The following is a 14091-nucleotide window of genomic DNA, read 5'->3' as shown; positions in this document are numbered from 1 at the left end:
CTTAGTTGTAGAGATTTGCTCATGAATTGTGTGCAGAATGTGAAGGAGGAGTTGGGTGCCCAGGTTTTTTGGGTCCGGAAAAAACGGTGGAGTTGCCATTAACTAAGATGAGCAGCTTTGGGGAAAAGATGGGAAGTACAGTTTCAGGCGTGTTAAGCTTGAGATGCCACTGGACATGCTGGTGGCAACGTCAAGTGGGTAGTTTGTTGTGTGAGTCTGGAGTTCAGAAGAGAGGTCCAGGCTGCAGGTAAGTTGGCAGCTGTTGAGTATATAGATGGTACTTAAAGCCACGTGACTGGATGAACTCTCCAAAGAGAGTGAGTACAGTTAGGAAGAAGGCTCCAAGCACCCAGCCCTCTGCTTGTTTGTGGCCTTGCTGAGGAATGAATTTGAATTGTGGGCACTGCAAAACTGGTGTGCTAGAATAAACCATTGAGCTGTTGAGCCAGCCCAGCCAGTTGCCCAGCAGCAAAATCTAGGGAAACTTTCCTCTTTAATTATGACTATGTATGTGTTTTGCAGAGGCGATTGTGTGATATAGTGTCATCTGTGAGTTTGAACTCGCCAACTTCTGGGAACAGATCCCATGTGAACATGATACAGGACACTCACTGTTTAATGCCCCCTGTGCTGGGTTATAACTCCTAGTGTCTTGCAGAGTTTCCCAGGCTGGATCCCAGAAGCTGAGCAGTCTTTCCTGTTCTTGGGGTGCCCTCCTCTGAAGAGAGTGGGAAATTTTGTAACCAGTTATGTTACAAAGTTATTCCAACACTTAGGAGGTCCACTTGAAAGGATGTCTAAGGAATGCTCCCAGCGCTGCTACATCTATATTTAGGTTATTTTGGTGCTAATACCTTTATTTTAAGAGACTAGATGACAGTGCTTCCGACCCCCACCCCCCACCCCCCACCCCCGCTCAGTTTTCAAGTAATCCTGAACTTGAGAGCTTCAGTAGTGTACTGGGTGCAGAGGATAGCCTAAACGAGTGTTCAGTGCTGATGCTGGTCCACTGTGTTGGAATACCTGTTGGCACCTCATAGGATGCTTCAGAACTTGGGTACAGTAGAGGGGAGTCCCAGCTAGCATCCCGAGACTTGTATTGTGTATCTGTCTTAGGCATCCCTGCAGTCCTAGCTTCGAGCCCATGGCAGGTATTCAGCAAACGTTGAGTGAATGGATTTCACTTTTTTGGCATATGAAGAAAATGGAAGTAATTATATTTACTGTAGATGTTTTCAATATTCTAATGTATCAACTGACAAATATATAGATGTTTAAAACTTAAAAGAAAAAATACTCTTAAACATCTTTTGTTTGTATTGTCTATTGTGGTTTAATTTTTCTTCAGTTTCCTCTCAGCAGTATGTGTCTCATCAAAAGCAATACCTCTGAAAGAACATAGGTTACTTTTAGTCTAATCTCTTGTCATTCCATTTGTCTTTCTGTGAAAGCTAAACATAAACGGCATTTTAAAACAAGAGTATGCCCTGCTAAAAAATGGGTCAAGTGAAGCTCAAATTACATCACGAACTATGCTCAATCATTTAAAAATATGCCAGTTAATTCCCGGCTTCTAACATGATTCCCGGTTCTAGCCCTGGCATTTGACTGCTAAATTTTTAATGCTGAAGCTAAAAGTTGTAGGTTTAGACAGACTTCATTTGGCCAGTAGATGGCCTGTTGAGATCTCAGGAGTTGTAAAATTCTGAAACAGTTTTTGGAGCAAAGTTAATTTAAATTTAGTTTTAAGTTTACGCCACAGTGCTTTTTTTTTTTTTTTTTTTTTTCAAATCGAGGTATATTTGATGTACAATATTATATTATATAAGCTACAAGTGTACAACATAGTGATTCACAATTTTTTTTAAAGATTATTCTCCATTTATAGTTATTATAAAATATTGGCTATATTCCCTCTGCTGTACAGTATACCCTTGTAGCTTATTTCTTTTATACATAGTGGGTTGTACCTCTTAATTTCCAGCCCTATATCGCCCCTCCCTCCTTCTCTCACCCTACTGGTAACCACTGGTTTGTTCTCTGTATCTGTGAGTCTGTTTCTTTTTTATTATATTCACTAGTTTTTTTTTTATTTTTTAGATTTTGCATATAAGTGATAATATACAGTATTTGTCTTTCTCTGTCTGACTTTTCACTAAACATCATATCCTCCAAGTCCATCCATGTTGTTGCAGATGGCAAAATTTCACTCTTTTTTATGGCTGACTAGTCTACCATTTTGTGTGTGTGTGTGTATACACGTGCACACCCCACATCTTCTTTATCTGTTTATCTGTTGATGGACACTTAGATTGCTTCCATATCTTGGTAATTGTAAATAATGCTGCTATGAACATTGGGGTGCATGTATATTTTTGAATTAGTGTTTTCGTTTTCTTCAGACATATATGCAGGAGTGGGGCTGAGCCACAGTGCACTTTTTCAGAGAGTGGAGGCAAAGTCAAATCAAAATAGGATATCCTGAGCTGACTCCAGAAAGATATTTGACAGTCATTGTTATATGGTAGTTTTACAGTGGCCATAATTTCCACAATTTCCTGTGCTAAAGGTGTGGCTATAAAGACCAAAAAGCATACATACTTTTTCTTTTGGTAATTTTATGGTAACCATATTTTCATAGGTATAACCTGTAGCCCTAAAGAACCAGAAACCCAAAGGACCAGTACTCCTGCTACGCAGAGCCCCATTTTAGTGACACTGTTTCTGGAGTACCTATATGATGACCAAGGTACTGGGCATGGCCGCAGTTCTGGGCCCTAGAACTCCACAAGAGCAGGGGCCTGTGATTGTGAAGGTCGAGGAGGAGGAGGAGGAGAAAGGGAAGCACCTTCCCAGCCTGGAGATGTTCCGCCAGCGCTTCAGGCAGTTTGGGTACCATGATACCCCAGGCCCCCGGGAGGCCCTCAGCCAGCTCCGCGTGCTCTGCTGTGAGTGGCTGCGGCCCGAGCTGCACACCAAGGAGCAGATCCTGGAGCTGCTGGTGCTGGAGCAGTTCCTGACCATCCTGCCCCGGGAGCTCCGGGCCTGGGTGCAGGAGCACAGCCCGGAGAGCGCGGAGGAGGCCGTCACTCTCCTGGAAGATCTGGAGCAAGAGCTCGATGAGCCGGCGCAGCAGGTAGGCCGGGGGGACCTTCTGCTCTGTGAGATTTGGGAAGCGCAGCAGCCATGCACGAGCGGGTCTGCTCCCACACTGAGAGTAACTGGATGGGCCTTCCGCTGAGTTAGACCAGGTCTCCTCCTGGTTTTCTTCTGCTGTCCTACATGGAATTAGGGAATTGCCCTTGGGAGCTGAATGGGATGGATGCTTTTCTCTTTCCTAGAGGTTCTACATAGCTGTCCTGAGATTTTCTTTTGTTCGGGTTCTTAAAGTGAGCTGTGCGCAGACCCAGCTGTTCCTAATTGTCTCTAGGCCTCACCGCCTCCCAGTGGACAGAAACAGTGGTGGGAGAAGATGGCATCCTCAGGAACAGTGGAGGAATCCCTGAGCAGCCCGCAGCCACGGTCTGTGGAGACCAGTTACAAATACGAGTCTTGGGGGCCCCTCTACATCCAAGAGACTGGTGAAGAGGAGGACTTCAGTCCAGAGCTGAGAAAGATTCAAGGTAGGACCATCTCTCAGGCCCCCACTCGGCGCCCAGGCCCTTGTGGTTGAAGAAACACTCGTCCTAATTCCTGGTTGTGAGGTGGTCCCCTAGGCTGACTCAACTGATCTGGCTGACGAGGCAGAATGAGTTCCTTTCCCCCCTCAGGTGTGTCTCAGTCAGTCCTGGCGTGGGAACAGATGACACGCCTGTAAAGGCAGAGTTGAAGTGAGTGTAGTAAGGAGACTGTTCGTGGAAATGAGGACAGCTGGAATGAACCAGTAAGAGGTGGTGCTGCTTCATTTGTTAAAGACTTAGTGAACTTGCTGTGACCAGTTTGGGATTCTGCAGAGATGGTCCTGCTAATTTCTTTTTCAACTTACCCCTCATTAAGCTATTTAAAATGTTTAACTTTTCTTAAGTTATTTCCTTCTCACACATAGTTCATGGCAACTTGAAGGGAAATCTGTACGTATAGCCAAGTGACTGCTCATCGTGGGGACTGAGAGGGATTTTAGCTGCTGCTTCAGTCAACAGTGGACGGTGAGGAGGGGGTGAGCCTAGAAGCAGCTGGTAGCAGAGGAGGGAAAGAGATGGTGGGTGGAGAGAGAGACAGGGACGAGGAGAAGGTGGCTGAGAGGAAAGTACCTTGTTGACTGAGGCTTCTGGACTTGCGGAGGGATGACACTTCTCAAAGGGAGCCCACTTTTCAGTGTGACTTTCTCTTACTCCCCTTTTCTGTGTGTGTGGATGGTTAGGTGGCCTTTTAAGAGGTACGACTGCCTCGTGAAGTGCCCTAAAAAAGCTAAACTGCTTCAGTCTGATTTTGACAGTTACTTTATAACTAAGAGAATGATAAGACATAGCCAATGTAGGTGAAATGATGAGAGTTAAACCCTCATGGGAGTTAAGTACTGTCATTCAGATTAGTAAGGATCTGGAACTAGAATGATTATAAGTGGACCAAACGTCCTCTTTTATTGCTTTTATAGTCAGCTTCTGTGAGAATAAGGATTTTGTGAGTTTGCCACTAGCCTCTTCTCCCTTAATTATCCTTTTTATTTTCCTTTATCAACTTTGACCCTTCCACAATCTTTCTTTCTTGTTTCTTTCTACCTGAGCATCACCCAGCTCCTTTGCTGCTGTCTCAGTGTGCTTGGTTTTGCCTCATTGCCCTCTATACCCGAAGTTCTCCTGGCAGAGAACACCAAGTACTCCTCATACCATGATAGCTTCTGGTAGGGGGCTTGCGTGAAAGTCTGGCATCGTCAACTATGTCTGATAATGACTTATTTGTATCAGTGTGATACTGTAACTTCATAGAGCAATATTCCGTTACCCCTTAGAATCCATCAGTGTCACCTGATTCTATTTCTCATTTAACAGTTTCTTCTCAGGACAGGAAACAACTGACATGTCCTTATTCTACTTACTGTTTCAGATCATAAGTCGAACACCCAGAATGAGGAATCAACAGATACGCAGGAAAGTTCTGAAGAGTTTCACGCAGAAGGATTCAGAAGGGATTCTGTTCCCATGATTATTGCCAACAAATGTGAGGCCAGGTTAGAAAGGCAGTGGGTTAAGCTGGAAAAGGGAAGAGGAACAAAAATTCCTCTCCAAGATAAAGGTTCCTCAAAAGGTAGAGAAGTAATGACTAAACCTGCCCCAGCAGAGAGACGTTACATATGTGCTGAGTGTGGGAAAGCCTTTAGTAATAGCTCAAATCTCACTAAACACCGGAGAACGCACACTGGGGAGAAACCGTATGTGTGCACCAAATGTGGGAAAGCTTTCAGCCACAGCTCCAACCTGACCCTTCACTACAGAACACACTTGGTGGACCGGCCCTATGACTGTAAGTGTGGAAAAGCCTTCGGTCAGAGCTCGGACCTCCTTAAACATCAGCGAATGCACACTGAAGAGGCTCCTTACCAGTGTAAAGATTGCGGCAAAGCCTTCAGCGGGAAAGGCAGCCTCATTCGACACTATCGAATACACACCGGGGAGAAGCCGTATCAGTGTAATGAGTGTGGGAAGAGCTTTAGTCAGCATGCAGGTCTTAGTTCTCACCAGAGACTCCATACTGGAGAGAAGCCGTATAAATGTAAGGAGTGTGGGAAAGCCTTCAACCACAGCTCCAATTTTAATAAACACCATAGAATCCATACCGGGGAAAAGCCCTATTGGTGTAATAATTGTGGGAAAACCTTCTGCAGTAAGTCCAATCTTTCCAAACATCAGAGAGTCCACACTGCAGAGGGAGAAGGGCCTTAACTGTCAGGTATGCTCTCTTGATGGTTTTTCTTTTTTTAACTTTAGAACGTGAATGCTAGGGAGAAAGCCCAGTAATTGCAATGTAAACTTTGGGGTAGATTTCGTTTCATTCGACGTTGAGGGGACAGAGTGAGAGCTCAGGCGGGGACACATGGGGGGGTTCCTCACCTGCCCGCTGGCTGCAGCAGGGTCCCCTCACCGCACTTCGAGTCCCATAAACCATGTGGACGTTGCCTTTTGTATAGTTAAACTGCTGTGTATCCGGTATAATTAAGGAGGAAACATTAAAACTGTTTAACTGTTTTAACATATATTCAAGAATTATGATTTATAAAGAAATGAGCCATGTTGAACACAGTTTAATCCAATTCAGAATAAACTTACAACATCTTGTGATGCCTCAGGACTATTTTATTAAAAAATTGTATGTTAGTTATTCAACACTATTCTAGAGAGGAAACTTCCTACTGGTTTTGCTTTTGGAAAATTTGGATTTGGGGTGAATAGAACTTTCAGTGCTTGTGAGTGTGTGTGTCAGGAAGTTGCGGCAGGATAGCTGCAGCTCAGTCTTCATTGTGCTTTTCCTGTGTACAGAACACGTTTTTCCAGCATTTGGGAACATTTTGTCAGCCTCATGCTTTTTGGGCGCGTATACTCGTGTCTCTGCCAAAGTCTGAAAATCTGACTCCCTGAGAAGCTTCCTACTAAATTCCAGAAGCCAGTAATACACAGTATAATTACCTTAAATCCATCCTGTCTTTGCCCTCTGACTGCAAACTCTTTGATTTAAGGTATGGCTTTTGGCCAGTTGGTCCTCCTGTTACCTGGAAACCCAGCAGCTTCACTCTTTGCTCCTGTCATTTGCTGATCTTCATATTGTGAGTTTTTTCCACCTCTTATTAGTAGTCACTGAAATATCTCTTTGTCTGCTGCCGCAGCCCTAGTGGTCACGCAAACCTGACATGCCAGGATTGGGGACAGCAAGAAAGTGTCATGTCTAGTACCAGTTCTGATCGCTGGAAACTGCCTCGTGTGCCATCCTGGGATCAGATTAAACTACAGGTAATGAGTCTATGCAGCAGCCAAATGTATTAGGGCGGGCAGGGGGCAGGGGGCGGGGGGCGGGGGGCGGTCATTACTGAAAAAGAATCAATAGGGCTTGAGATCTGAAGGGCTCTTACTGTGCCGGTGGCCTGCTGACGGTCTGGACATCCCTGCCAGCTCCTTAGACTCGACATTTCGTGGGAGCCATCCTGTTTGTATATTAACCCTCCCGGAGGCCCACCGGGAATTTAGCGCTGAGGTGGCGGCTGGCTGTCTGTAGGGCCCCCCCCGAAACTGCTCCAGCTGAAGGCTGTGAGGAGCCTGCTGAGCCCTCGTCCTCCTCTGGTGAGAGCGGACTGGGCCCCCCACCTGTCCCGCCCCTCACCTTCCTCACTCTGTGCTGCGGTAGTTTCTGATGGGTGTTGACGTGCGGCAAAGGTCCACACACTTCCTTTCAGCTCCCATCGTTCTGTCTGCGAGCTGAAGTCGTCCTCTGATCTCCTTGTCTCCAGACGTTCAGCCTGACTCTTTGCAGACCCCTTGTCTAGACAAGTCACAGCCCAGGAGGCCACTTCTCCCTCCTTGGAAAGTTGGTGCCAGACAGACCGCTCACAGCTCTGCCCGCCACATTCCCCTCACTCTGGCCTTCAGGGCCCCTCCTGAGCAAGGCCGCGTGAATCAGCACGTCTTTGGTTCACACACCGAAGTGGTGAGCCGATCCCTCTGTGAAACACAATCCCTACTTGTTTCTCCCACCAAGTCACAAGGGAGTGAATTCACAGGCGTGAGCAGAGAGAGGGGCATCAGTTCAACCGAGGCAGGAAGCGTGGGGCTCCCAGGCTCCTGCTTACACACCTTGTGGCTAACGGATCTGCTCAGGTCGTCCGAATGACTAAATGCACATTGTTAGAAATCGCAGCATCGCGGTCTGTATGTATTCGGGAAGGTGGGGACAGATTTGGAGGAGAATGAGCATTATCTTGAGAGGCTTCTGCCTCAGCTGAGAGTTTTGCATGGTCCTTTCCTGTGTCAAGGGGGAAGGGAGGTGCTTTTGTTAGGCCAGAGGTCTTGGGAATTTAGGGCTCCAGGTACTCAGGCACACCTACCCAAGTGTCACATACACCAGGATCCCAGTCTTTCCCAAACAGGGCCTGGAATTTTGGCATCAGTGACTTGGGGAGGCTTTTCATTCAGCCACCTTCGCGGTTCGGCCGCCCTGACAGTTAAGTCCTGCGCCTGATTTTCAGGCCCGTCTGCTCTCAGTACAGACGGTGCGGTTCTTCTCAAACGCTGCTGTGGAGGACTTCTGGCTGTCACAACAGGCCCTGAACTGATAGTTGGCTGACCCAAGTCTATCATTTTCTTTCTTCAAAGCTTGAGAGAGAGAAACTCTGCAGCCCTTATAACTGCCACTATCCCAGTAATGCTTGGGTTAGATAGAAGTATTGCATAAGCTGATGCTTTCCCTGGTACCTGTACCTCGTCTCTTGCCAGGACTAGTAGGAAAAGTAGTAACTGCCATGGGGTAGAACGCCAGGGGTTACCACCATTACATTTATCACCAGGCTCCTTTTTTTACCATCTGACCAGCAAATGAGCTGCTCCAGAATCCCATCCTGGGGGCTCCATTTCTAGGGCACTTCCAGTACCAACTGTCATAGTTTGGATTTCCTCTAAAACAGAGCCCAGGACCAGGGCATGGGGGCAGATAGTTTACTTAGGGAGATGACCAGAGGAAGCAAGGAGAGAGGAGGGAAAGCCAGTAAGAGACGCATTATTGAGCTGGTTCTTCTGTAGCCAGTGAGTGCTCAGGTCTGCTGGGGACCTTCAGAGACGTCAGGTTGCAGGTGGGGGAAGCTGGTGTACCTGACCTCTGCTCAGTCCCAGTGATCCCTCCCATGGTTAGGAGACCAGTTCCTGCCTGGCTCCAGAGAGTGGCTGAGCGCCCCTGGTGGGCTGGGCAGGACACTGTCCCAGGGGGCTGCGAGGCTGGCTTGGTCTGAAGATGCTTGTGAGCGTTGCCCCGTATGTCACACGGCGACACACATTTAGACACACACAGATACACACGTACACTGGACCCCTGGCTGGGGCTGCCAGATTTAGCAAATAAAAAAGCACATTTAGATTCCAGGTAAACAGTATGTTTGGGACATACTTCTTATGCTAAAAAAATTATTCAGTGTTTATCTGAAATTCAGATGTAACTGGGCATCTTATCCGGCAATCCTAGCCCCAGTTTGTGTGAACAGCGATGCTTCCACCTCTGTGTCTCACCTGATACAGATAACAAAAGCTTAAAGAACCAAAGGAAAAATAAGAGAAACTGGACAGCATCAAAGTACTTCAAAGGACACCATCAAGAAAGTGAAAGGACAAGCCACAGAATGGTAGAACATTTTTGCAAATCATGTATATATGTGATAAGGCACTTTTATGTTGAATATATTTTACAACTGAGTAATAAAAGAGACAACCAGTTAAAAGATAGGCAAAGGATGTAAATAGACATTTCTCCACAAAAGATACAAAAACGGATAACAAGTACGTGGAAAGGTGTTCAGCAGCTGTGCGGGAAATGCAGATGAGAACCACAGTGAGACCACGCCATACCCACTAGGATGGCTATAATAAAAAAGATAATATCAAGTATTGAGGATGCAGAGAAATCAGAAGCTTATATACTGCTGGTGAGAATGTAAAATGAGACAGCCACTTTGGAAGGCAGCCTGGCATTTCCTCAAAAGTTTAAATAGGACGTTTGAGAAATTGCTACCCTAGATATATACCCAAGAGAAATGAAAACATTGACACAAAAACTTGTATACAAATGTTCAAAGCAACATTATTCATAATAGCCAAAAAGAAGAAAAAACCCAAATGTTTCCATCAGTGGATGAAAGAATAAACCAAATGTATATGCATACAATGGAATATTAGCCATAAAAAGGATAAAGTGCAGATTCACATTACAACATACATAGATGAAACTTGACGTCATCATACTAAGCAAAAGAAGCTAAACACGAAAGGCCACATGTATGACTATGAGTCCAGTTATGTGAAATGTCCGCGATAGGCAAACCCATGGAGACAGAAAGTAGACCTGCAGTTGTCTAGGGCTGGGGCAGCTGGAGGGGAGTGGAGAGTGACTGCTAAAGGGTACGGGCTTTCTTTTTAGGGCGATGAAATGTTCTCAAATTGTGACGGTCAGTTACACAACTTTGGATACTAAAAGCCACTCGATATGGTGTATGGATTATGTCTCAATAAAGTTGTTTTTAAAACACACACACACACACAAACTCAAGCAAACAAATACAGAGCCTTTGCCGAGGGGCCAGCCTTGGTGGAGCAGCGGAGGATTCACGCTGAGGAGACCCATGGGCGCCCACGCAGGCTGCTGCTTAGTAGAAGGTGCACTGGGGAGTCAGATGTGAAAAGACATGAAAAGATTCATGCCAGCAGCTACCCTCGCATGTAATAACCGTAGGGAAAATTTCCACCGGTTTCAGCTGGATCGAGGAGCAGGAATTCTGTGTGAGAAAACCCCCTCCCATCTGATGCTCTGACTCTCAGAATGCAACCCTTTCTAGATCGCAGCGCCCCCTCGCTGCTCCTGGAGCGTGGCCCACACGGTCCTCTTCGAGAGCCCTTTGCAGCTGCTGTTCCTTCTGCTTGGAATGCTTTTCCCCTGATAGGAACATACTAGGATTTTAGCAACCGGGGAAAGGAGGGAAGGACAGTGCAAACAGGGAACAGTACCAGCAAAGGCAGGGTGGTGAGGGTATGCGGCCCACTCTTGAGAGAAGGTGCTGGTGGGTCCTGGGGAGGCTGGTGTGCAGAGAAGCCTTAACGGCAGATCGTGGAGTCAGTGACGGGAATCTGTGACAGGGCAGGGTGACAGTTCCCGAACAGGCGTGAGACATGAAGGAAATGGGGCGGGGCTACCCCAGGGAATCGTGCGGCTGCCGGGGTTCGGTGTTTCCATGGTGTAATTAGACCGGATAAGTATTACTAAGAAATTCTGTATTTAATTTGGGGTACATGACGGGTAATGTAAGTGGCATTAAAGGCAACTTTTTGGTCACTTGCTACTCTTTATGATTCTGATGGTGCATCAGCTTCTTCCTGCAGAAGAGACGACGTAAACTTTCTTTTCACTGGAACTTGTCACCTGGCGCCCACACTGTGATGAGGCAGACGGGGGCGGGTGGGGGGAGGTGGCAGTGGTGTTTCATGGCTCCGGACGGTTTTGTCTAGACGATGCCTGCCTGCCCCCGGCCTTAAGTACCGTACCGCACAGGACAACACGCAGCGCAGAAATTTCTGTACGTGGGCATGAAGGTGGCGGTGACTGTAATGTCGAGATAGTCTGGGCCGGCATCCAGGGGGATATGCTGGAGGCTTGAGGGAAAGAGAGGTCACACCCTGGTGGCCAAAAGAGGAACGGTTGTCTGTGTTTACCAACCCACGTTCTCAGCTCGGCGTTAATGCTGTTTGCTCAGTGAAGCCTTTGGGGACCTCCATGTGCCTCACCCCTCCCCATGGGGAGCACAGGCTATAGCTGCTCTTGACTCCCTCGTTTCATTTGTAAAGAGAGAGTACCGCGGCGGAATTAAGAGCCCAAGCTCTGGAGCCAGACTGCCTGGCTTTGAACCCCTGCTCCACTGCACTGTGTGTCTTGGTTTTCTCCTCTGTAGGAAGGCGGATGTTAATAGGACTAACAGCACGTATGACTGTGTGACAATAATACAGACTGTACCGAAGACGGTCCATGCTGGCGTGTAGGTGAGCGGCCAGTAAAGGGCAGCTGTCATGATGGTTACCAGCCTCTCCTGGGCTCTCACTCTGGCTCCCATCAGGGTGGCGCCTCCTTAGCGCAGAACAATGGGCGGTTCGCCTCTGTGTCCCCCATGGCACTCGCTGAGCTGCTGGCGAAGGGCTTCAAGGATCAGTGAGAGGAGGTCTGGGGAGACTGATGAGGGAGGGCAAGCCCGGGCTTTGGGCTCCAAAGCCTCTGAGGCTCAGTGCACCATTTATTGTGCCTGGAGAACTCCTCTCCCTCCTCTCCTTCTTTTCTTCTTTCCTGAAGAAAAGGGAATAAAAATGGGGGCAATAATAGTACCTACCTCGCAGGATGGCTACAAGGATTGAATGGGTTACCAGATAAAATGCTTAGACCAATGCCTGACACATAGTAAGTGCTCCATGGCTGTTCCTTCTTACTACTTTTCTCTTTTTCTTGGTATATTTTTTTCTGATGATGAACGCCGTACTTATACATGGTAGAAAAGTGTGAAAACGTAGGAAAACCCCCCACCATAGTGAGGGAGCCCGAGGTGCGAGCAAACAAGTAAAAGGTGGAGGAGGGGGGAGATGAGCAGGGTAATGACGTGTGTACAGATGCAGAGGCAGCTCAAGGAAATGATGTACTCGGTGGCGGCGGAAGGTGCCGTCCCCCACGCCCTGGAAAGCCCCCATGGACAAGGTGAAGCTTACATACGAGGAGGTTTTCAAAGATGAATAGGAGTTTGTTAGGTGGACGAGGCGGGGAAGGGCATTAGCATGTGCAAAGGCACTGGGGCATTAAATAGCGTCTGCGCCGCCGTCACTGTAGTTGTGCATCGCTCCAGTATAGTGTGTACGGGAGGGCAGGAGGGTGGGCGCTGGGGTGAGAGGGGTGCTAGGAGGGGGGACGGGGAAGTAGGCAGGGCCAGGAAGTGAAAAGCCCTGTGTCATGATGAAGAATTTGGACTTCAACCTGGGGGCTGAGAAGGGGCCCCTGGAAGGCTTGGACGGGCTGTCAGCCAGTTCGCATTTAGGAGCGACGACTCACTCATAGCAGGACAAATGGTTGGAGGGGACTTCGGGAGCGAAGAGACCTGCTGTAAGGCTGGTGCCAAAGTCTGGGAACAAGTCAGAGACGGCCTAGGCCAATGCAGAAGTCCCAGGAATGGGCCAGGCAGGATAGGGAGAGATGTGGAGGGTGAGGAGATGGAGGGCAGCAGCGCAGCCAGAACAAGGCCCGGGTTTGGGGCTTGGCTGACTGGGAAGCTGATGCTCTCCGCAGCCAGAGGAGGGGACACACGAGAGAAACTGTGCCGTGCAGGAAGGTACTAAGAGTTCTCTGTCATTCCTGAGAAGCCACTCTGGCGACCGTGTTTATCTGCGTATGCAGAAAATGGTCCATGGGAATTTGGACTCATTTACAAAATCTTCAGTGCTTCATTATTGACACATTTTAAATAACGTACCTGGGGATGTGTGTGTATGTGTAGCTGATTCACTTTGTCGTAAGGCAGAAACAAGCACACCCTTGTAAAGCAATTACACTCCAATAAAGATGTTTAAAAAAAAAATAAAGGTTGTAAAAAAATAAATAAATAAATGTTTTAAAATGTACCTGACTGGGCTTTCTTTTTATTTTTTGAAGTGGAAAAAATCCTTAAGTAAGCTCTATAAACAATTTATGAAAATGAAACCAAAAAAGGGAAATGTCTTTGGGGAGGTTTTAAAAACAATCTTTTAATTTAAAAGGCACAGTCTGTTAGGATGTTCTTCCTCCACCACCAGCCCGCGGCTCGCATCCCTGTCAGCTGCAGTGTTAGGTAAAACCAGGCTCTTCCTCTACTTGGAAACTGAACACAACTTCCTCTCAGAATTATTGCAGTTGGAGCTCGGACGGGTGTGAGTGGGGGTGGGCGGGGGCATCACGAATGAAATTGCTTTTGCCAGGACTGATGAGATCTCGGAATCACTCCGCAGGTGAGAAGGCAGAGCCGCCGGTGGAAGGCAGAAGCTTACAGGGAGGCAGCGCGCTGCGCAACCTGATTTCCAGCCGTCAGAGAGCTCAACAGTGGAATCACCTGCTTTTGCCTGGGGTGACACCAGCCTCCCATCCCTGATGAGACCACCGCAGAGACCCGAGAGCCGGCTGCCCAGGGCTCTGGTGTCCAGTGTGTGCACTGAGTGGAGGCTGAAGCCCACCTTGAAGCACGCCCTCTTGGACTCCGCTTTTCACTGGCGGGAGGTAAGGAGCTGGAGCGGGGCGTGGTGGGAACACCGTGCGCGAACCACCCCGCGGGCAGGAGGTAGGGCGTGTTTGGGGCCTTGTTTCTCATCTTGCTATACGATGTGACAAAGATTCTTGGCTTGAGCAAACCTT

The 14091-nt window shown here is 47.8% G+C and overlaps 2 protein-coding genes across 5 annotated transcripts in view; both read left to right on the top strand.

Moving 5' to 3' along the window:
- The window catches only part of ZKSCAN1 (zinc finger with KRAB and SCAN domains 1), a 37640-nt gene extending 31362 nt beyond the window's left edge, over positions 1 to 6278 (top strand). For 3 of the 4 annotated variants that reach the window (XM_059036786.2, XM_067012139.1, XM_067012138.1), the window contains 3 exons: positions 2642 to 3136; positions 3431 to 3623; positions 5044 to 6278. In XM_059036786.2, the coding sequence (XP_058892769.1) occupies positions 2738 to 3136; positions 3431 to 3623; positions 5044 to 5879 (1428 nt within the window). In that variant the 5' untranslated portion in view covers positions 2642 to 2737 and the 3' untranslated portion in view covers positions 5880 to 6278. The remainder of the gene's footprint in view (positions 1 to 2641; positions 3137 to 3430; positions 3624 to 5043) is intronic. The other variant, XM_059036788.2, reaches the window with a different exon arrangement.
- A 7413-nt stretch (positions 6279 to 13691) lies between these two features.
- Positions 13692 to 14091, top strand: part of COPS6 (COP9 signalosome subunit 6) — a 30496-nt gene continuing 30096 nt past the window's right edge. Inside the window, exon 1 of the mRNA XM_067012169.1 lies at positions 13692 to 13956. The gene's annotated coding sequence lies outside the window, so the exon portion shown is untranslated. The remainder of the gene's footprint in view (positions 13957 to 14091) is intronic.

Source organism: Kogia breviceps, chromosome 14, assembly GCF_026419965.1.
Source record: "Kogia breviceps isolate mKogBre1 chromosome 14, mKogBre1 haplotype 1, whole genome shotgun sequence".
Lineage (NCBI taxonomy): Eukaryota > Metazoa > Chordata > Mammalia > Artiodactyla > Physeteridae > Kogia > Kogia breviceps.
Note: the sequence above shows the minus strand (reverse complement) of the source record. Positions and strands in the feature narration are given on the sequence as shown.